General features: G+C 36.6%; 1 protein-coding gene across 2 annotated transcripts in view; it reads left to right on the forward strand.

Moving 5' to 3' along the window:
* The window catches only part of ZFPM2 (zinc finger protein, FOG family member 2), a 428,452-nt gene that overhangs the window by 101,795 nt on the left and 302,766 nt on the right, over positions 1-23,891 (forward strand). For both annotated transcript variants that reach the window (XM_036338040.1, XM_036338041.1), the window contains one exon: positions 10,414-10,515. In XM_036338040.1, coding sequence (XP_036193933.1) covers positions 10,414-10,515 — 102 coding nt within the window. The remainder of the gene's footprint in view (positions 1-10,413; positions 10,516-23,891) is intronic.

Below are 23,891 nucleotides of genomic sequence, written 5' to 3' on the forward strand. Positions count from 1 at the left end.
AAGGCAGAAGGGAATATATAAAGAATGTTCTTGTTTCTTAAAGATACGCTCATTGAGTAAGTGGGGGGAAATATATGCACAAGTGAGATAAGGAAATATGTATAAGAAGGTGGAGAAAATGTTGATTTGGGGCTGATTAAGGTAACAGTGTGTTCATCCTCAAGCTTCCTTGTAGTAATGTGCATCATTCTATTACGGAAACTATTCACCATCAAGTATCTGCCTCATTTAATTCTTGTGTCCTGGGTTCCTATATCCTGTCCTAGTGGTGGACTCCTAAAGGGAATACCAAAATACTGTAACTCCTAACAAGAAACAATTCTGCAAACACATTGAGTAATACTGGGGAAAAAACGAACAGGGAGAATAGTTTATATCCTAAGAAAAACCCAATTGAAAAATGAAGGATGTTTTCTCTATAATACTGGCCGTTGTGTTGGAGGAACTTGTAAGGTGGCCTTAAAGAATCAGATCATTAATAAAAGGAAGAAATTTTGAAAATTTATGTAAAATGCATAACATTATCAAATAAATATTAGATTGACTCATTCACCTTTTATGTTTATTTAAAAATTGTTTAATTTAGATATTATATTGAGTGATAGGCCTAAGAATATAATGTAGTGTGGTGTAGATCTAAAATTCCTCGCTTGTAAAGACTCCTTTCAAACCCCTGCGCCCAATTTTGTAATGATGACTCTCTATTCTTCTTTTAAGGAGGACCTCCTAAATTGTATAAGCTTCAGGCCCCACAAAACCTGAATCAATCCTTGTTAGTATCTTTTGTAAACATGTCTCCTAACAGCAATGATCAAGAATGTTAAATTTGGCCCTAGCTGCTTTGGCTCAGTGAATAGAGGGTGGGCCTGCAGATTGAAGGGTCCCAGGTTCGATTCCGGTCAAGGGCACATGCCTGGGTTGAGGGCTTGATCCCCAGTAGGGGGCGTGCAGGACGCAGCTGATCAAGGATTCTCTCTCATCATTGATGTTTCTCTCCTTCTCCCTCTCCCTTCCTCTATGAAATCAATAAAAATAAAAATATTTTTAAAAATGTTATGTTTGGTTTCAAGTTCCTAATTTTTAGAAAACCTTGAATAAGATTTCTAAAATGTCTCAGTATTTAGAGTAGGTATTTTAATTTCAAGTCTGTTATCACTCTGCATTTACCTGAGCCTAAAGATAGCACACATACTCCCGAGAGTACTGAGTTAAAAATTAAAACAGGAGAAAAAATTCTCCCACGTTTCTGAAAATCTAGACGATGCTGTGGATACTATCTGTGTTTTTCTGTGTTATCACCAGCAGCCAAGGACCTCTCGCTGGCCCTGAGGGAGGAGGCGATGTGGGGAGACCTTGTGGGAAAGCCTGAGTGGGTCTTGTGATAACAGACTCGGAATATCCCTGGTGGTGGAAGCTAGATATGGATCTGAGCTGGGACGAGGCTGCAGAGACCTGGAAGACTTTTATCCCCACGGATACGAAAACTTCATTAGTATTAGATCCAGTTGTAAGAACAGGCTTTCCCACTTATACCCCATGGTCCAGAACACAGTCTCAAGTAGTGGTCCACCTCAATAAAAGACAGGCTGGGCAATGTGGTTGTTATCAGGTAGCTACATGCCAACTCTACATTGGTTACTATGGAGAGTTTTCAGCTTATGCAGAAGGCACCGTTTTTATTTTTGCTTGAGTTGGGGGAATCATTAATGACTCAAAGCATTGTGGCCGTCAGTCCATTCCACATGCATGCTTTATCCAATGGCATACATATTTATTGAACACCTACTGTATCAGACACTGTGAGACATGCTGTGAATCCATGTGAGTAGGCACAGGGAAGGTTCTGGCTATTCTAGAATTTAAATTATAACATAGGCACACAAGTGGTGCTCTGTGGTTGGACGTAGTAAGGATATTCGGGGGAAGTGTCCCTAAGGATGGCACACTTGAGCTGGCATCTAATGCTGAGTAGGCATTAATTAGGTAAAAAGAAGTCAGAGGGTCCCAGGTAGGGGCTACAGCACGAGGTTGGCAAGAGCCTGGTGAGCCTGCAAAGAGCGAAGGGGCACTGTGGTATGAGTTGACCCAGGAGAGAGAGGTATGGGCCTAAGAGATCAGTAAGGACAATGAGCATAGAGTGAAAGGCAGGAAATAATGAGATAATGATCTTGAAAGCTGAAACATTAAATGCAAATTTGAGCTTCCCCTAACCTGTGGTCGGCAAACTCATTAGTCAACAGAGCCAAATATCAACAGTACGATTGACATTTCTTTTGAGAGCAAAATTTTTTAAACTTAAACTATATAGGTAGGTACATTGTTATTAACTTAATTAGGGTACTCCTAAGGCTTAGGAAGAGCCACACTCAAGGGGCCAAAGAGCCGCATGTGGCCCTTTAGCCGCAGTTTGCCGACCATGGCCCTAAGCCATAGTAGAGAGAGAAAATAAAAGAGTGAGATATAATTTCAATGGTCAAGCAGTAGCAAAAACAGGGTTTATCAGAAGAAGTGAATGTGATCCCCTATCTGTGAGCTTGGAGAGTCATTCTTTATTAGGTGTGTGAACCAGTGTTGGATAAAGGGCATTTAGATATTGACCAAAGTCATTGTTGGCTGCTGCCCCAGAACATGCCAGGACATGCATTCTCCATTGTCCTTAGCATTCTGGATATATGGCTTGCATACAGTCCATTTAAGATAAGCAAATTATATTGTATTAATGAAACCCTATGGTAATGAGTGATTGGTTATGAATCATATCCTTAGATGGATTATGAGAGCAATAGCCTCTCTGGAAACGAATTATGTTGTTAAAAAGGAAAATACTAAACAGTAAGCTTATATGGAAAACAATGCTCAAATAAACCTTCTCTAACTGGTTTGATTTTCTGTTAGATTAGGTCAGCTTGTTGAGGAGACAATTTCAGAGATGGTGAGATTTGGCTTTACTTTTTGTTGTTGGTGATGATGACTTCTGAAAGTGAATGCTAGATGACTGAGGCCAGCAAAATGAGGACCTCGGGGTTTCTTGATTCATGGAATAGCAGGTAGATGCATAGGTAAATCACAGTTCCTCATCTACAGGCTCCCAGACATGGCTTTGGAACAAGAGATGACTTAATTGTGTAGAATCCTCCTCCAAATGGAATATAGTAGTTGCAGTGTTTTTGGGGTTTCTTTATTTGTTGTTGTGTGATTTTTTTAAGGGCGGGAGAAAAAAAATAAGAAATTATTTAAATGTAAACTTTCAAATACATATTGTAGAAACATCATCAAAATAGGATGTCCTTCCCCCATACTTGTTTATATATGTGATTTTGGCAGGTGCTTGCCAAGAGAAATAATGAGGAATAAAATTGAATTCTTTGAATGATATGCTGCTGAGAATTTGCCTTATTTTAACTCAGTGGAAATTTCCCTTACGCTCTAGGTCTTCAGGGGACTGAAGGTTTGAGAGAAACTCGTTTCACATGAAGGATGATATTGACATCAAGGATAAATGTTCAGTACTGCAGAAAGAGTTTATAAATCGCTTTTTCCTTCCTAAGTTAGCAGTACTTTTAATGTGACTTTTAAATGCTATCATGACAATACATGTAGGTATTTTCAAGAATTTTTCCTTACAGACTATAGTAAAATGCCACAGATTGCAATAGTCACCCGTTGGGTGTACAGATTGAGTTTCTTTTCAAAATAAGATTTAGCCCTGGAACCTCTGTCATCAACTGTTTCTGGATTGTTCCCTCATCCAGGGTCTGAAAATGTATGGAATCTATTTTTTGAATCTGCTTAATTGTTCATATTCTAGATTGTGAAAAGGCTGTTATATAAGGTACAAGGAAATCACATGCATTTTTTTTTAAAGTTCATTGTGTGCTGAGTATCCCGAACTTGGCAAAAAAAAACAAACAAACTTGCATTTCTTATACATTTGTAGCAATTCAAAAGGAGACTTGAGTCAGAGACCATTATAGTAGGAATCCACAGAATAATAAACCTGTTCTTTTTTCAGTTGAAATGTTTAGATTTCCTTTTAGGTATGAGCAAAAAATCAGTCCATGTTTTTATTTTGTGTATCTGGAAATCTAACTCTGTCTACAGTTTAGCAATGCACAGTTCATTTAACCTGACACTTTTGTTTGGCTAATGGGTAACCAAACAATTGTTTCAAGCCAAACAACATTGTGAGACTATTAGGCAAAGCAAACGCAAACTGAATCTTAAACTTGCATGTCCTCGCCCTTCAGTATGAGCTGCAGTTTTCTGTTTTTTGAGTGTTAAAGTACTTTAACCAAAGCTATCTTGTCTGATGATAAAACCATAAGTGTATGAAGCTCACATTTTTCATCTCTTTTATGACCTTATCTTTCATGAGCGGCTTCTGTGAAGGTACCCTAACTATAGGAAGCACCTGGAAAACATATGTGATATCTTTTCTCTGATAAGCAGTTGTGAACAAGAAAGTCGATCTGTCACTTCTGAACTGTTCATTGTTAAAAAATACTTTGATGATTTAGCTGATTGCAAAATACATTATAGGGATGACTAACAGCGACAGTAGCATTCCTAGTCAAGAAAGTTCAATAGTTATATTGTACGAGCATTTCTATAAGAGGTTACTATTGATAGGAACTACACGGATTAAAAGAGCAAGGTTGAGAAAGGCCGTTTGCTTGCCTGACTGCTTTCAAGCACTCCTGTTATTTTGTGCCGAAGATGTGACTGTCTCAGAGTGTGGCACATCTTGAATTCCGACAGGAATATCTAACTTTTGGTGAAAAGATGTTTGCTAGTGTTTTTGAAATGATTTTTGCCTGTCGAGGAGAGCCCTTGGCTTTGATCACCTTGCCAACACTACCTAATATGGAATTTTGAGATTCTGTTTCATGTGTTTCAAAGACTATATTCCAGTTCATTTCCCCCAGTCATGTGTGCTATGGACTCTATTGCTCAATAACACCTTCCGTTTCCTCCGATAGGGGTCTCATTGATTCTGAAAACTAGACTAAGAAAAATGCAAGGCCCCATAAAATATGCATGATATCTTTTAAAAGACCAACAAAAGAGTTTAATCTCAAAATGGGAAACCATTAACTCCATAGCCATAATTTTAGAAATCTTATAGATTTTGTTACTGCTTGGCATTTATTCCGTTTCATCACTATATGAGTCCGTTTCTGAACATATTCAGTGATTATCCCATTAAATGTGTTTGTGCTTTGCTAAAAGTTCACTGAAATTTCTATATGAAAGGATGTGAATAAAGGATTTTAGCAAGTACATGAATGAATGTCAAATGCATTCCTAGGTCTCTTGATAATTCTCTATCTAGCATCCTTTTCTCCCTTTCCTTTTCTTACCAAAAAAGCTTTCGAAGTAGTATCTTAACAAACTTGTTTTTACTGTGTTGGCTGTTAATTGTCATGACATTTTTTTTCATAAGCTACTCTGGAGTGCCGATTTCAAACTTACAAACTAAAAATGAATAGAAGTAAAAAAGAACACAGGTCAGTACAGTCATTTCCATTCAAATCGAGTAGAAGCTTGAATTGAGCTAATATCAAAATGAAGTTTTGTTTATACACTTTCCATGAGAATAAGGATATTGATAAGAAAGAAACCTGTATTGAGAAGGAAAATAGTGTTTCCTGAAAGTAATTCAGAGATTTCATATTAGATTAAATTATTTTTAATAATTTTATTTTTCACTAGTAAGAAGATTAAGAATGAATTAGGTAAAACATTACCATAAAAATAAGAGCTAGTTTCCTGAGATAAACTTAGAAGACGAAAGCTGTAAAACTTGAAACATGTGACATATTTTAGTTATTAAATAGAAATAGTGTGCTGAAAGCAGTTAATTAATGAATATAATGCTATTGCAGTAGATTACGGTAAAAAGAATGAAACCAAAATCTAATTACCTCACTGGTCAGTGAGCAATGGTTATTGATTAAGCATCTCTGTGTAGTTGGTTTTACTGAGTCCCACGTAAAGTAACGCTTATAAAGATTAAATCCGTTAAACATTTCATTTTAATATGGTAGCATAATGAAGAAACAAGGCTTATTTATGGGGAAAACCACTATCCAAATCCCATCTTGCTCTTTGTTGTTTGAAATCTAATAAACTTTGTAATGTAATTATGGCTTGAAGTTTGGTCTTTAGATTCAGACTGGCTCAGGATCAGTTCTTGGCCCTCCTAGCAGTGTGCCTGGGCATCGTCCCACTTACCTGCCTCTTGGTGTGCTCCTCTGAATTACAAGGAAGCTAGTATATGGCAGAGTAGTTGAAGTGATGCCATAAAGTGTTCAGCTCGCGCTGGGTGGTACGCAAGGTGGTAGCCGAGTGTAGGTCTAATGTGGAATCTGAGCTTCGTGACATAATCTCTGTCTTACTCACCTTTATGATTTCTGTGTCTGGCACACAGCAGATATTGAGATGAATATACATTTAGTTATGACTCATTTTGTTTTTTACACTAAAAAATAGAATTTTATTTGACATTCTTGTGTTTTTGGTCATCTTTCCCTTTTTTTTTTTTTGCATTCTTTCTTTGAGAAAACACCATTAAATAATCAGGCAGAAACTTTAAACTATTCTTCTCTCTCTCAGGATTTATTTTTATTGAAGATATATGTATGTGTGTGTATATGTCTATGTGTGTGTGTGTGTGTCTGTGTGTATATATATCACCCAGTTTCATAAATAGCTTAAATAAATGCAATTTCTTTTGAGCTGCTAATTGTTTACAATCAACTATTTTCACAGTGCTTCATTAAATACTTTGCAATTCTTTTCAGTAGTTCTAATTATATGTGCTGCATTTTGAAACAAATTGGAGCAAAGCATCCCATGAATCAGGATTATCAATACCGAGCATTGCTCCAGATGTTGGCACAAGTTGAAATCTAAGCTCTACAGTTTTGTTTTTTAAAAAATATTTTTTCTTTTTTCTTTATTGATTAAGGTATTACATATGTGTCCTTATCCCCCCGTTACCCCCCACTCATGCCCTCACCCCCCTGGTGTCCGTGTCCATTGGTTAGGCTTACATGTATGCATAAAAGTCCTTTGTTGATCTCTCCCCCTTACCCCCACATTCCCGTGTCTTCCCTCTGAGGTTTGATGGTCTGATCGATGCTTCTCTGTCTCTGGGTCTGTGTTTTTTTTTCCATACAATTTAACAAAAGGAAGATAAACCAATCAAAAAATGGGCAACAGACCTAAATAGATACTTTTTGAAAGAGGACATAAGGAAGGCCAAGAGACATATGAAAACATGCCCAAAGTCACTAAACATCAGGGAAATGCAAATCAAAACGACAGTGCGGTACCATCTCACACCTATCAGAATGGCTATCATCAACAAATCAACAAAGGACAAGTTCTGGAGAAGATGTGGAGAAAAAGGAACTCTTATTCACTGCTGGTGGGAATGCAGACTGGTGCAGCCACTGTGGAGAACAGTATGGAGTTTCTTCAAAAAACTAAAAATGGAACTCCCAATTGACCCAGTGATCCCACTTCTAGGAATATATCCCAAGAAACTAGAAACACCAATCAGAAAAGATATATGCACCCCTATGTTCATAGCAGCACAATTTACCATAGCTAAGCTCTATAGTTTTGATTTGACTGTTAAGTGACATTTAATGAACTTATTTTACTTTATGAAATTACTAGTTCAATCAAGCCCTTAATAAGCTGAACTATAGAATTTTCATTTTGAGCTATTGACCAAATTTCTCTGCATCGAAGGTTTGCTGAGATTTGTAGTCATTCTACCATTTTCTTTTCCTAGTGATACTGGATGAGAATAATCATGGGTAAATTCAGCCTATATCAAATGAAGGAAAGGACTTTGTTCAGTTAACTATCATACGATAGCAATATTTTTCTGTTTCTCTTTGGCATCTTGAAACTTCATCTGGACACAACTCTTATATCTTTGAAATGGTTTAAGTTTAACCACCTCAAGCTGCCATTTTTCTTGCCACAACAATGAAATTACTATAATGTTTTTCATAAGGGATTATTCATTTTTAACCTGAAAAATGGAGCCTTGGGACATTATACCCATAGAGTTGTTTCCTCTAAGATCAAGCCTGCAAAATGTCAGATATGCTTTTGCTTCCTTCCTCTAGGAAGCCTCTACTGCACCAAGTCCATGTCAGGTGTCATGCCTGTGTGCCTCTCGTATATCATGGGCGCTCCCATCAAAGCACTCATCATGTGCGGTCGCAATCTATTGATTAGTCTCTGTCATAGTCTGCAAGTTAGGTGAGAAGAGGGCCAATCTTTGTTTTGTGTTCTTAATGCTCAACCCAGTGCCTAGGAATCAAACTGTGGTATTTTAATCAATTAATAATGACGTATATCACTTCTGTTCAGTAAAGATGAACTTTTACAGATTCAAATGAAAACTTTTTACTTCTCATGTTTGTGATTCTGATATATTTGACGGTTCTGATATATTTTTCCAAACATACTTGTTTCTCACTATACTTGTCATTATTTTTTTCTTCTTCCAAATAAGTAATTTGCCTAATAAAATATTTCAGAGTAGCGTGAACTATAGTCTCACAAAAATTTCGGACAAGGTTATCTGAGACATGAGTCAATGTTGTTACGGAATGAATAAAGAGAAAGTCAAAGACCAGACCAAAAAAAGTGTGTTTATGGAAACTCAATAAATATATGCTAACTAGAGGCCTGGTGCATGAAAATCGTGCACTGGGGGGAGGCGGGGAGGGTGTGAGGGTCCGTCAGCCCGGCCTACGCCCTCTCGCAGTCCGGGACCCCTTGCTCCTTACTGCTTGGCTTGCTGCTCCTTAGCGCTGTCATGGAGGCGAGAGAGGCTTCCACCACCACTGCTGTGCTCGCCAGCCGTGAGCCTGGCTTCTAGCTGAGCAGCACCTCCCCCTGTAGGAGCGCACTGACCACCAGCGTACAGCTCCTACCATGAGCTTCTGCCCCCTGGTGGTCAGTGCACATCGTAGTCACTGGTCGTTCTGGTCATTCCACTGTAATGGTCGCTTAGGCTTTTATTATATACATTATTGAACGTATGTCACCTGGTCATATCAGTCCCCCACTGAAATAACCTAGTGCTTCTCACTGACTTCACTATGAAGGTAGAAGTCCAAAATTGGTCATAATAGGTTCTTCCTGGTCAATGTCATTTAATGCTTCTGGGCTCTGTATTTCTGTCTCTTAATTGTCCTCATTGGAATTATTCATGGACTGCTCTGATTGTTGGTTTAAAATAAAATTACTTTAAAATTATATTTTTACTTTTATTTATTTTTTTTTATTATTATTTTTTTAATATATTTTATTGATTTTTTACAGAGAGGAAGGGAGAGAGATAGAGAGTTAGAAACATCGATGAGAGAGAAACATCGATCAGCTGCCTCCTGCACATCTCCTACTGGAGATGTGCCCGCAACCCAGGTACATGCCCTTGACCGGAATCGAACCTGGGACCTTTCAGTCCGCAGGCCGACGCTCTATCCACTGAGCCAAACCGGTTCCGGCTATTTTTACTTTTAAAATGTGCTTGCATTGTTAATGTGTTTCTCCTTCTTTGGCATAATTATACTTATTTTTTTTAATTTAGCTTTAATGTTGAAAGTCTTACAGATGTCTTCCTTTTTTCCCCCATTGATGCCTTGTCGCTCACACCTTCCCCCCACCCCAGGCCTTCACCACAGTATTGTCTGTACTTGTGCTCAAAAAGTATTATGTTTCTCTTTTATTATGTGAAAATGAAGGCATGGAATTGTCCAGACTGGCTGTACTCACTGTATTACAAGGATACCTCTCTATATAGCTTCTTGCATTGTGAGGACTGAGTCACTGGCCCATCACATATTCTAATCATTTAAATATAACCTTTTCTAGACCCATTTAAAAAGCAAATATGGCCTAGTTTTAGCAAGCCTAAAGCTGGGGGAAAAATAAAATCTTCTTTAAAATAACCTATATTCAACCCCAAACATAAATATGTCTTTTCTATGATATTTGATGTTGTCTTTTGCATCTTGTCTCTATAAAAATTATAACTCAGAAATAAGTGAGTTAAGATTTTTTGTAATGAGGGTATTATAAAAATTACACACTGCTTTTTAACTTTTCTTCTTATATAGACTATTAACTTCAAATGAAAAAATTTATGGGAATGCTTTTTATTTTTTATAGCAGTTAACTTTATTAATGAATAATGCTGATTTTGTTTATTATCAAGCTGTAATAGATATCAAAATGAATAATCATGGACATTGTCAGTATAATGACAATATATGTAATGAATATGTAATCAGACATATTCTAAGCACATCCCGCTGCAAGGACTTAAATGTCAAGTTTAAATCCTCATTTCCCTTTCTCTCTGTGTGTTGGTGTTCCTAGGTGATGAAGAAGGCGTCCAGGAGACGGCGGAGTCAGATGGGGACACGCAGCCAGAGAAGCCAGGGCAGCCTGGAGTGGAGACGGGTGACTGGGATGGACCAGGTAGGACAGAAAATTTAAAATGCAGCCACCTGTTGCTACTATCAGAAGTTCACTGGGTTTTCTCAAATTATAATTAGGTCATAAACTCTTCATGACCTCAACTCTGATCTTAAAAAAGTTATTTGTTTATATACTGGTTACTTGGGAGGTTAAATAAACATCATTATCTAAAGAAAATTTTATCTTTTTGATAAATTATAAAAACCAGAGGTTACCTTTGCTTGAAGTCTTCATCTTGTTTTCATTCATAGTCATAGAAGAATTAGTCAACTCTCCTTGCTTTTTCTTTGAACTGAAATCTTTATGCTAAATCTGTATTCAAATTGGGCATATTTTTAAAGCTTCAAAACAGTAATAATAATACATAATAATACTTCAAAGAAAAATTTTCAGTGTAGTCCTATTGTAAGTTATAGAGTCTCAATATGTACTTAGAAGTTTAGAAAATACCAACAGATGCCTCACTTAGAGTCAGGGTTTTGGCAACATTTTCATTTTCATGAATGAAAACTTAATTTAATTTTAAAGATCCTGACATCTTACCATTTCAAGAAAAACAAAAACTGATCAAAATACTCCAAAACACCAATATAATTGTATATAAATATATAAAGTTCATAAAAACTCTGTGGAAAAACAACACCTTTGTATTTGGTGCCAATGTAATTTACAATTGATGGTATATTTATAAATGGAGACTATTATGTCATAGGGCTTAAGAATATAATTGAGTTTAGAAGTGATTTTCGCCATAATTTTCAAAGCAGTAACATTTTTCATTAAGAGAGATCCCTACATTTCAATCACATTTTCAGCCTTGTGTGACTTTGCAGTTAGCTCTCCGCTGTGTGTGAAGAGGAGAGGGACTCTGGTAGGAATTTTCTGAAACCAGCTGCTGTAATATAAAATGCAAACAAAAATGAAGATGCACTATCTGATTATTAGGATGTCATTTCTAATATTACTCATGAGACACACAAATGTTTGTATTCTGTGTACCATAGCATAATGTTACACAAGATTTTGGATGAAAAATCTATAATAATAAAAGCATTAATATGCTAATTAGACCAGATAGCCAAATGACCTTCTGGATGACCTTCCGGACGTCCTACTGGACGACCTTCAGGACGAAGCCATGGCTGCAAGGGCTGAGGCAAGCTGCTGCGGATGCGAGGGCTGAGCCCTTTGCACGAATTTCATGCATCGAACCTCTAGTGTATTATGTATATAAAGTACCAGAAAACCAGTTTTTAAGAGTTTAAAAGGAAATGTGGACTTCTGGCATTCTGACCTTATTGCATAATTCTGTCTTTTCAATTCAGGGAAGACTGCCTTTGATTAAAAATGTACAAAATATACTGAGGAGTAAGTTAAAGTATAATTTCATTCAGGATATGATTTTTCACTTTTAAGTGAAATTAATTTAATCTGTCTGATTTAATGAAAATTTTCTGTAGTTGACAGTGGAGAAATGTTCTTTTTTTGTGACACATATGAATATGTAAAAACTTTAAAGAAAAATGTATGTCTTTAAGCAGGTATGTGTATGAGAAAAATTTTAATATGTACAGTAAAATGGATAAAACATTTTCCCCTATTTTGCAAAAAAAAAAAAGTTTAATTACTGTGAAACTTTTTGATGAGGTTCAACAAAAGACTGTTGGATATTTATGTTTTTAAGGTAGAATATTTATGTCTTTCTTTTAATCAGGAGAAAGTATAGAGGACTTTTTTTTACTTTTGCAATTATATAGAGATTATATCAATACTTTTACTCAGATTTTTTAAAATATATATTTTATTGATCTTTTTACAGAGAGGAAGGGAAAGGGATAGAAAATTAGAAACATTGATGAGAGAGAAACATTGATCAGCTGCCTCCTGCACACTCCCTATTGGGTATGTGCCCGCAATTAAGGTACATGCCCTTGACCGGAATCAAACCTGGGACCCTTGAGTCTGCAGGCTGATGCTCTATCCATTGAGCCAAACCAGTTAGGGCTTTACTCAGATTTTTGTTCTTCACAAAACATTATTGGTATTTTCCAACTGTATTGAGATAAAATTATCCAGGTTTTAATGACCGTTTCCAAACATGTTAGAAAATAGCTCTGGATTCTAAGCATTTAAGGTTCAGATTCTGGATTTGCCATTAATTTGCTCTGTCAAATTTAGCAATTTGCTTACTATCCCTGTGCCTGTATTCCCAGTTGTCAAATGCAGAAAATCATATTATGGAATTTGTAAGAAGTATACACATAAAATGCACGTGATCATTATTATGGCTTTGGAATTGTTGAGTCTTGAAGCAGAACCTTTTAAAATTCTTCTCGGCATTTTTTTAAAGCCCAATAGTAGTATCTGTGGTTGCACAAAAATGCATCTACTTTTGAATTTAACCACAAATTATTAGCTAAGACATGAGGTAATGAGCCAGGTGTGACTTCAAGGTCTCCTAATGTTGAGGCCCTCCCCCCCAATTCAGACAGTCACTCTAAGATAGGCGGTTTTCTCTAAAAATAGACACAATAAAAGGACAAGGAAATTATCTAAAGAATTTGAGGCATAGAGCTGACATCATTTAAGATAGATTAGGATTTATCTTATTTTTAAAGGGTTTGATTGAAGACGGCTCCTCAACCTTTCTTGATGGCTCATTTCAATAATGAATCAACTCCTATCTGCAGTGTTCTATTTTTATCAAATGCCAGCTTTACAGTGAAAACTTTTTTTTTCTTTGTTTGTTATTCAACTAAAAGGCACATTTAGTAATTGCTTGGACTTTTGTTCACTCTTAGGATTGGGTGGGGCCTAAACATCTTTTGCAAAAATTACCTTACATTTGAAACCATTTCTGTGGTGTGAAATTCTTTAATGTTTAATTACATGAACCTAATTCATAGGTACTTGTTATCCAGTCTTTCTCCTTTTCATCTGTATTTGCCTGTACTTCGCTTATATCACTTCTGCCTACATTAAATACCTCTTCTTTTCTTTTATTACCCTCACAAGTTTCATGTTTTATCACCCTTGCAGTATTTCAGTTTACCAATATTCTTATACACTTAATCAATCAATAAATGGTTATTGTGTACTAATAATTTTGAAAGGTGCTAGGGGGAAGTCCAAAGGGGTTGTATGATGCTGCCCACACTCTTTGATGCTATTTCTCTCCTTAACCTCTTTTAATTACTCCTGTGTTGCATTGCAGTCATTGATGCACTAGTTAAGTATGTCAAGCTAGGAAGAAGGGAATGGCCTAAACTATAGAAGAAAAGGTATGAATTAAAGAGTCAGACAGATCTGTGCTTGAGTTCACACATTGATGCTTGGGGCCTTGTGAGCTCAGGCATATTAAACAGCCAGGCCTCAGTTTCCTTATCTGTGAAATGGAAAGAATAGTAACGGCGCTGAAGCATTGTTATGCGGGTGACATTTGAAAGGGCTGATATATAGAAAGTATCTAGTACAGAGCTTGGAAGAGCATGGGATTCAGCAGATGTTAATGGGTTTCCCTTTCCTTAAAACAGGGACGGATAGTTAAGAACCTTGACCTTATTTGGAAATAGTGTTTACATCTCTGGCTTTATCTTTTAAAGAAATCTTTGGAATAATCCCTGGACAAAGTCTAGAGCCGTGGCCTGCAAACTGCTGCTTGCGAGCCACATGCGGCTCTTTGGCCCCTTGAGTGTGGCTCTTCCTAAGCCTTAGGCGAACCCTAATTAAGTTAATAACAATGTACCTACCTATATAGTTTAAGTTTAAAAAATGTGGCTCTCAAAAGAAATTTCAGCCGTTGTACTGTTGATATTTGGCTCTGTTGACTAATGAGTTTGCCGACCACTGGTCTAGAGTATTAACTTATGTATTTAGATTTAGAAGGAGACTTGGGGAAGAGAATTCAGAAAAATTGTTATAAATTCATGATTTATCACTATGAAAGAATCACCATAAAAGTCACATCTTACTTATATTAACGCTAAGAATACTAACTCTCTAGGTTATGTTATTATAAACATTGTTACTTCGTCTTACAATTGGGAATACTGAATAATTTGATTTTTCTGGTTTAATATTGAGTAAGTCTAGGTCTCGCCATCAGACTTACAGCAGCTATAATTGAAATTTCCAGGAGCTCTAATAAAGGAACATGTAACTCAAATTATGCAAATAAGTACATGTGTATTAATGCAAATATACACAGATATAAAATTTAGGGCAAGCAGTTATGTAGATTCTTTGACATGAACTTTTCAAGATAAGCATGTATTTTATTTAAGTAGATTTTGATATTTATATGTTAGATATTTGGGACATTTTAATAAAAATGCAAACGAAAATAATAACCTTCATTAACTGTTTGATGAATTAGTAGAATACAATTATAAATAACTTTTATATTATATATTACAGATTGATTCATGGAAGTCTGACTTTCCATGAGGTAAATTATTTTTGGATAGTGTAAGAGTGGAGAAAACCAAGAACATTTCTTCCATTTACATTGTGACCTTGTCACTTATCAATTGTGTGGCTTTGATAAGTTATTAATTCACCAAGGCCTAAGTTTCCTTAATTATAAAGTGGGGCTAATAATAATAATATCTACATCATTATTGACATTTTCTGTGTAAACAGAAGAGCTCAAAGCTTTATACATGTTTAACAAATAGCTCTTAATATTACTTTTAGGATCATTTGGCAGTTGTATTTTTGTAGCCCTTATAATGCCTTACAGTGCCTGTTTAATGATAAGTCCTCATTAAACACTTGTACTGTGAATTAACTTTGCAAAATAATTTTGTTATGTAGAAGTCACCATAGGGTGACATTAACTCTGTTCTATTCAGATAGAGTGAAATCATGATTCAGTAAGAAATTTTAATGTATATACTTTGCAGGAATAATTGTCTAGCATAAAATCATACATGTGTACTTGTTGCATCTGGACTAAAATTGGTCAAGAAATCATAAACAAGTCACCTCATTCAGTTGCTGTTTAACATTATGGATGCACTCGAATGATCAGGCTAGTTCTGCTTTGTGCCTTAAATTAAACTAAGAAGGTGAGAGTGTTTTGCAGAAAGTGGAATGGTGGCTACAAGACCACCGTGAGGTAGAAGCACACACTAATGATACAGGTTTTTTTTTTTTTTTTTTTCTTCTCCTTACTAGTTCATCCAAAGAAGGGCTTGGAGATTACAGTTCTGATTTCGTTTCCTTTTTGATTGGGAAAATGTGGTAGATATAAGATCTGGGAAATGCCATTTGAAGTAAATTAACAGAAACCTATGAAACATAGTTAACCATAGATATAGTCTGACAGTAAGAAGAATATTTTGAGAAGCGGAGGAAATCGTAGAATGACTGTGTATTACTCTGACAGTGAATTGGTATTATCTCTGCTATCAGATAATGCAGTTATCATTAATTTTCACATTTGCATTTCAATCTTTGGAAGGAAATGACTCTTGCCGGATGAAGATAAGAGCTCTGTACTACTATAATGAACCATCATTTTATCCCAATGCTTTGTGTCCATATGAAAATGAGGCTGGGGGAGGCGGGGGGAGGAGAGAGGGAAAGAACTAGGTTGGGGGGGAGGTGTCAGAAAAACATTATAACAAAAGTGGCAAAATTTGCTACAGACTTTTGAGCTCCTTATGAAACAAGAGGGGGGTCAAAATAAATCTTCTATAGTGTAGTTAAGTGGATACTGGATTAAGAGATGAAAGCTTTACCCTCTGTAGAACAGAATACCACATAAACGGAGTGAAAAAGTTCTCTATCTCATTCCCTTACTTCCGTTGGCATTCTCATGTAGAATTAGGGCACATATAAACCCAACAACAACAAAAAAGTAGGCTGAAGGCAAAGTACTTATTTATGGTTTGGAAAGGTATGTCCTTGAGTTATAAAATACTGCATAGAATATACCATTTATTATTGTTATTTCTGTTCATTTGTATAAGAATGGGAAGTAAGGCTGTTTAGATACTGAATTGTTCTAGAATTTGCCTAATTTGCTTGTACTATATAAGCTTAATTGAGAAATTCAAGCTAAAGGATAATAATGGTTTTGAGATTAATTTTCTTTGGACCTAACTTTGCAGTGACCTTTTCCTTCAAGTATCATGCTGGAAAATGGATACAGTGTCAAATTTTGTAAATATATCATGCTCCCAGAAAAACAGATAACAGACTATTTTTTCTTGTCCTATACCCTGCTCCCATGGCAAAATCAACTGGTTACAGTAAAAGTTCCCATAAGCCTGGCCTGCATGGCTCAGTGGTCGAGTGTCGACTTATTAAACAAGAGGTCATGGTTCAATTCCCGGTCAGGGCACATGCCCAGGTTGTAGGTTCAATCCTCCTGCAATGGGAGATGCAATAGGAGGCATCCGATCAATGACTCTCTCTCATCACTGATGTTTCTGTTTCTCTCTCCCTCTCCCTTCCTCTCTGAATTCAATAAAAACATTTTTTAAAAAATGTATATAGATGTAATATATATGATAAAAGTAGAAAAGAGGATGAAGAAATGCAACTGTACTATTACAAAGTTCCTACATCTTTCTTGAAGTAATTCATACAAAGCCTGAAAAGATAGTGAAAAATTAAGATGCATAGTGCAGTCCCTAGAGCAACCAATACTAGTGATTTTTAGCTAGAACTTTTAAAGTGGAACTTTGGTACCATACCTGGACTGTGTTAGGTTGAAGTGTTCTTGATACATAAATAACGTATTTGGATTTCCATGGATCTATTTATTAATACAATTATTCATTACTATTCACCTATTTCTAGCTAAGAATCTTTCATTCTGAAAAATTCTTAGAATAGCTTTAACAGGTAGATGGAACTATTGTAAATTATTTAGTAGATTTTTTTTTAGGAAGATCAAATGTGCAAGTTTGAAAGTTTTTACATTATGGCTATACTCAGATGGATATAGAATTTCTGTTTGGGATGATGAAAAGTTCTAGAAATGAATAGTAGTGATGGTTATACAACATTTTAAGTGTACTCAATGCCACTAATTGTAAACTTCACCTTGGTTAAAATGGCAAATTTTATGTTATATATATGTAATCACAATAAAAATTCACTATATTAAAAAAAGAATCTTTCAAATTTTAGAATTTAGAGATATGCTTCCAAAGAAATTTATATTCTTGTATTAAACTATTCTGAGCCAACTATCCATTAACTTTGATAAATTATTGTTTAATATATTTTATTGATTTTTTACAGAGAGAAAGCGAGAGGATTAGAGAGTTAGAAACATCGATGAGAGAGAAACATCGATCAGCTGCCTCCTGCACACCCCGCACTGGGGATGTGCCCACAACCAAGGTACATGCCCTTGACTGGAATCGAACCTGGGACCCTTGAGTCCGCAGGGCGACACTCTATCCACTGAGCCAAACCGGTTAGGGCAATAAATTATTTTGAAGTTATTTTTTATTTCCTGCCATTATCATATCTTCAGGTTTTGCATAATACATTTTTGTCATTTGTTTTAAATTTTATCATTTTAAGTTTTATCTCCTAATAGCTGGTCTACCTACTAGTTTACAGGAGTTTTTTGAGGTTTATCACTTTTAATGCAATTGATATCCTAAATTTGATAATATGTTAGATAGTAAGTTATTATAAATTTGATATGGGTTAGAAATATTATTTTCTGTCTTTCCAGTATTCAAACTGACAACAGCGAATTGTTATATTTGTTGTTGTTTTAACCTCAGGACTGCATTTGGACCTTGGGAATTATTCTGTCTCTGTCATCATAATAAATTCCTACACTTGTTTCTGAGTTTGATACTTAGAGCTTGTAACTTACTTATAAATATAATTTGCATATGCTTGCCAGATCATATACTTATCTCCTGCACCTTTGCAGACCCACATTGAATTAATAAATTTAATTAGTTTAAGCATTTATTGAAGAATAACTGTGTGCTAGACTCTAAGAATAAAAAGATGATTTGTAGTCAGACTACTTTCAAAAAGTTCATAGTACGAAGTTAAAGACAGGCAAATGATGAGATAGAACACATTTTTATGGATATTGTTGTACAGGCCTGTGCAGTGTGCAGGGGTAGCAAAGAGAGAGGAAGGTCAACTATTGCCAAGTGCGAGTGGTGGTGGGGAGGCGGCTAAGAGACCAGCTTGCACAGAGGGAGAAGGGAAGGGTTGCTGGTGGTTAGACATAATGCTGATGGAGGTTCTCGGAGAATTTGGGGCGAGTAAAGAAAAAGGCCTCAAGAAGGAGAGGCTTACCTTCTCGCTAACAGGAATTTTACCAAAGCTGATGAATGGAGGCTTGCAAGTCATGGAAGATCATAAAGGAAGCCCAGAGAAAGAGACACCTGTCTCTTGCTTTGGGAGGCCAGGGAAGGCCTCCGTACTTTGTGAGCATGGAAACAGGTGACAGATGGAAAAGAGAAGAGGAGAAAGACATTCCAACATTGTAGGCAGAGGGCGTATAACCCACCTGGCGTTACTATAGAGGCTAAATTGTAGTTAGGGGTGAGAGAGGGACTGGTGTGAGCCACTCAGGCAACAGCCTATTGTGGTAGTTCTGATCAAAACACAGTAGAGATTTGGGTAAAATGAAAGTGGCCAGCGCCATGGCTAAGTGTTTGTGTTCACTCTGAAAATGGTTTGAAAGTGGTGAAGGACTAAGGAGGGCCTTCCCCACCCAGCCCTGGCTCTGGAAGGCGTCATCTGGAAGTGGCTCTGGGAGTAGGCTGTAGAGCTTCTTCCTCTCAGAGTCTCTGCTCTGAATCAATCTCTCTCTCTCTCTCTCTCTCTCTCTCTCTCTCTCTCTCTCTCTCTCTCTCTCACACACACACACACACACACACACACACACACACACACTTTTTTTTTGAGCAATGTAAGGGCAAGTGTTTTCTTATGTTACATAAACAAAAGTGAACCTTTAATTTTACTCTGCAAGGAAAATATGCTTTATTCATTGTGTAAAAAATCGTTGAACTATTTTAAGTCATTAAATTTAATGATTATCATTACATTTCGTACCAAATTTGAATATAAATATGACATGTTATAAAGCACTCAACCATATAGAATACTTTTTTTTCACATTGATGTGTATTATAGGAAAATATCCTTCGATTTTAAAGAACTAGATATTTTTGAAAAGCCCACATTATTCATTCATTAAAAAATCGTAATTACAATTGTGTGGCAAAATTAATTTTTTATAAAATAGGTTTTTCTCTCTGGAAAGTGGAAAGGAATTATTTCAAGAACTCATATGACTCAAGGCTAACATTTCATGCCAATAATTTATGATTAGTATATACTAGAATATTTTAGCACATTTTAAACTGAAGAAGAGGTTATTAGTTAGCTTTCTGGATTTAACTCATTTTTTACTTTTAAAGGTAAGCATAATAAAATGTAAATATAGTCATGAGATATTTTAATAGGGTAAATAGTAAATCAAGTGAAGATGACATATAACAGCTTATAAGAATACATTAAATATTTCAAAAATGGTTTAAAAGTACATGAAATTAATACTTCTGATTTCCTTTGGGCACTTGATATTATTAAGTTTTTATAATTTATGACATCTTATCCATTCACTTCATTGACACTCTTTTTTAGAAATCATAAAACGTGCACACAAAAGTACTGATAAAGGTAAAATCATTAAATGAGATGACCTAAAACATTTATTTTTTAAAGTGTTATTTTCTTCAAATGATCAGAAGAAAAGCTATTTAGAATTAATGTTGAGGTCACAAAACTCTGCTCTGGGAACTTCTTAGTTTTCCCCTTTCCATTTATGTCTCTAGTAACTATATTTACTCAGAGTTTGCTATGTGCCAGTTACTACTGTAGGCTTAGGGAAGTAGGGAGCAAGCACATTCTCATTGTTTTCCCTCATAACGACTCTATGAATATTGTTTCCCCTTTGACCAATGGGGAACTGAGGCACGGGAACACTAGGTAAGACCACAACACAAATCCTCATGGAATTAAAATTAAGCACCTTGACCTCATTACTACTTCTTTCTGTCTGTTCTTTATACAATGTGCCCTTTTTCAAATAATGGCACCTGTTATTTGCTAACATATTTTAATATCACTTCGCCTAACTTGGAGTTGTCTTTTTCCTTCCCTAAAATGCAAGCAAGGAAAAAAAAAATAGGTTTTTTTCCCCCTTTAAAACTGTTCATCAAACTTAATTTATGCTTCAATAAAATGTTTGTAAAATCTAAGGTTTCCCTTTCTAGGTCCCAACATTTTTGGTGACTGTGTTTATTTTATCATTTATCTGTTTTCTTCCTGGAAAGCACACATAATAATCATAACATATATAATATACTGAGCATCCTGACCACAGCCACTGTGCTTTATTTTACAGTTGAGGATATTGAGGCTTAAAAAACTTACTAATATAGCTGATCAGTGACCCCGCGAGGACTCCCATTGAGGGTGGCAACACCCTTGGCGGATGCTTTCTCTTTCCTAGGTACTGCGTGAAGTGGTCCATTAGTTACCTCTTCAATTTTCATAAGCCCAGTAGGCTAGCCCTCGTTTACAGGTGACGATGGTCAGTCTTAGAGTAGTTAGGTAGTTGACTTAATCTCACATTGCTAGTAAGTGAAGCTTGTTGGGGTAGAAGGGGAGACACCATCTGAGATAAATATGCTTTTGAATTCTGCTCCTCTGCTTAACAGTTCAGTAAACGTGGACAAATTACGTACTCTGTCTTCCCTTCAACGTTTTCATCTGTATTGTGGGAGTGCTGTATACCTGCTTCATAGGGTTTCTTAAGCATCGCATGTAACATGGAAATGTGAGATACCTGCTTCATAGGGTTTCTTGAGCATTACATGTAACATGGGAATGCTGTATACCCACTTCATAAGGTTTTGTGAGCATCACATGTAACATGGGAGTCTGGATACCCGCTTCATAGGGTTTTGTGAGCATCACATGAGTGAATTACTGAGAAGAGTGACTCGCACAGAGGGATATACAAGTGATGTAAACAGGACATCACCATCACCTTGCTTTCAACCTTGTTTCTTTGCCATTAGAATTCTTTTAAGTTTTCAACGGCCAGAGAAATCATGAATCAGTTTGTATCTAATTTGTTCAGGAAATCAGAGTCTTTTATAGGATTCAATATCCTTGATTAGAATTAAACTTTCAGTTGAATTTGAAGTGCTAAACTATTTTAGGTTTTCAAAAATAATTTACTCGTTGATTATGCTCAGTGTTGTTCCACAAAAGATTTAGGGTGACATAAGAAACATGAGTAATAAAATCATAGAATAAATTACTAAAGTAGATATAATAAAAACATGGACAGAAAAATAACAGAGACATGGATAGTATAATTGCAGAGTTGTCTAAACCATAGGGCCCAGGATAGTTACTCAAAAAGGGCTTAAGCCCAGCTGGCGTGGCTCAGTGCTTGAGCGTCGACCTATGAACTAGGAGGTCAGGGTTCGATTCCCGGTCAGGGCACATGCCTGGGTTGCAGCATGATCCCCAGTGTGGAGCAGGCAGGCAACCAATGAGTCTCTCTCATCATTGATGTTTCTGTCTCTCTCTCCCTCTCCCTTCCTCTCTGAATTCAATAAAATATTGACTATTAAATGTTTAATATTAAAATATTAAAAAATATTTTTTAAAGGGCTTAAAATCCTAGCATGTCTCCTGGACTCTCTACTCTGGACTGCCCTCTGGTTTTTAGAGGGCCTCAAAGTTGTTCAAAGTTGCCTTCCTATCTCTCTTTCTCCCTTTTCTTGGGACCTACTTTCAGAGACCTCTTCAGACATTCTTACCAAATTGTCCTCAAGAGATTCCTATTCTCAGTCACTTCTATATCTTTCTATTTTACTAGGGGCCTGTTACATGAAATTTGTGTACTGGGGGGAGGGGCTGTCCCTCAGCCTGGCTTGCGTCCTCTCACAGTCCAGGACCCCTTGCTCCTTACCGCCTGCCTGCAGCAGAGAGGCTCCTGCCACCACTGCTGAGCTCGCCAGCTGTGAGCCCAGCTTCTGGCTGAGCAGTGCACCCCCTGTGGGAGTGCACTGACCACCAGAGGGCAGCTTCTGTGTTGAGCATCTGCCCCCTGGTGGCCAGTGGGTGTCATAGCGACTGGTCATTCCACTGTTCAGTCAAATTGCATATTAGGGTTTTATTATATAAGAATGGCCCGTCCAGAACTGCTCAGTTCACTTTCTGAAGAAGAAATAAGAAACTGCAAAATGTTACCAAACCCTTCCTCCCGTGTTTTCAAAAAGACACAGCATTGGCTACTTTCTGTTGTGCATGCTTTTACAAAAATCCATTTAAAAATCAAATATATGCTTATCATTCTTTTAACAACAAAACCTACCCTGAGTACATGAATTCCATAGAATTGGGAAAAATAAAGTTTGCAGTGAATGGTGAACGATCCCAGTGTTCAATAGGGGGCTCTTAAAAACAGACCGAATGCACAAGGCATTTTTTGTAGTTTTCAATTTGTGAGAAAATGAATTCATAAGAGCGGGGGAAAATCGTCAGCCGAAATGTTGGAGAATGCAGGCTCCTGATGAGACCAGCGGAGGAGACAAACTGAGTGTCCGGATGCAGATTAGGCCTCAGAAGATGAGGATGTAAAAGGGATTTAATGGTGGGGTGGATTATAGAAATCCGTGTAACAATGTTAAATAATTACAGTTCCAGCCGAGATCAAAGCGGTGCTGATTGAACGCCCTCAAGCTGTTAACACGAAGTATCTGGAAGGGAAGAAAGAAAACTCTGCCCTGGAGATTGGTCAGCCTGGGCAGGCACTGTCTGTGATCTGTTCTATAGGAGTTCCAGCTATTGAAGGCACCGTTGTGGGGGGAGAGGTGGAGGAGGGACGCTGTAAGGGAATTTCTTCCCCAGGAGCTGCCCAGTAAAGTGACTTTGGGAGCTGTTTGTAATTTGGTTGAAATTGCTAAAAATATAGAGGAACTCTTTCTTCTAGAAGGTGGAGAGAAGACATTTTATTCAGTAGCCATATCGCAGATGTCAATGGGAAATTCTGAAATTGATTTACTTACTGTTCTTGAATTTTCTCTTTAAGGAAAACCTCATGTTCACTGCATATACCAGAGTGATAAGGGCATTAGGTAAAATTAACTAAACACACACACACACACACACACACACACAAACAAAAACTTCTTTGTGGAAGACACATTTATCTGCAAGAGTGAAAGATATCCTGACTATTAGGGGAAAAGAAATGAGATCACATCCATGCAGTGTGGATTTGTTTGATTTTGTAATGTCCCCCCAAACATCATAAAGTGTAGAATTATAAAACAATCGAAGTTAGTTAT

This window comes from Myotis myotis, unplaced genomic scaffold (assembly GCF_014108235.1).
Source record: "Myotis myotis isolate mMyoMyo1 unplaced genomic scaffold, mMyoMyo1.p scaffold_m19_p_16, whole genome shotgun sequence".
Lineage (NCBI taxonomy): Eukaryota > Metazoa > Chordata > Mammalia > Chiroptera > Vespertilionidae > Myotis > Myotis myotis.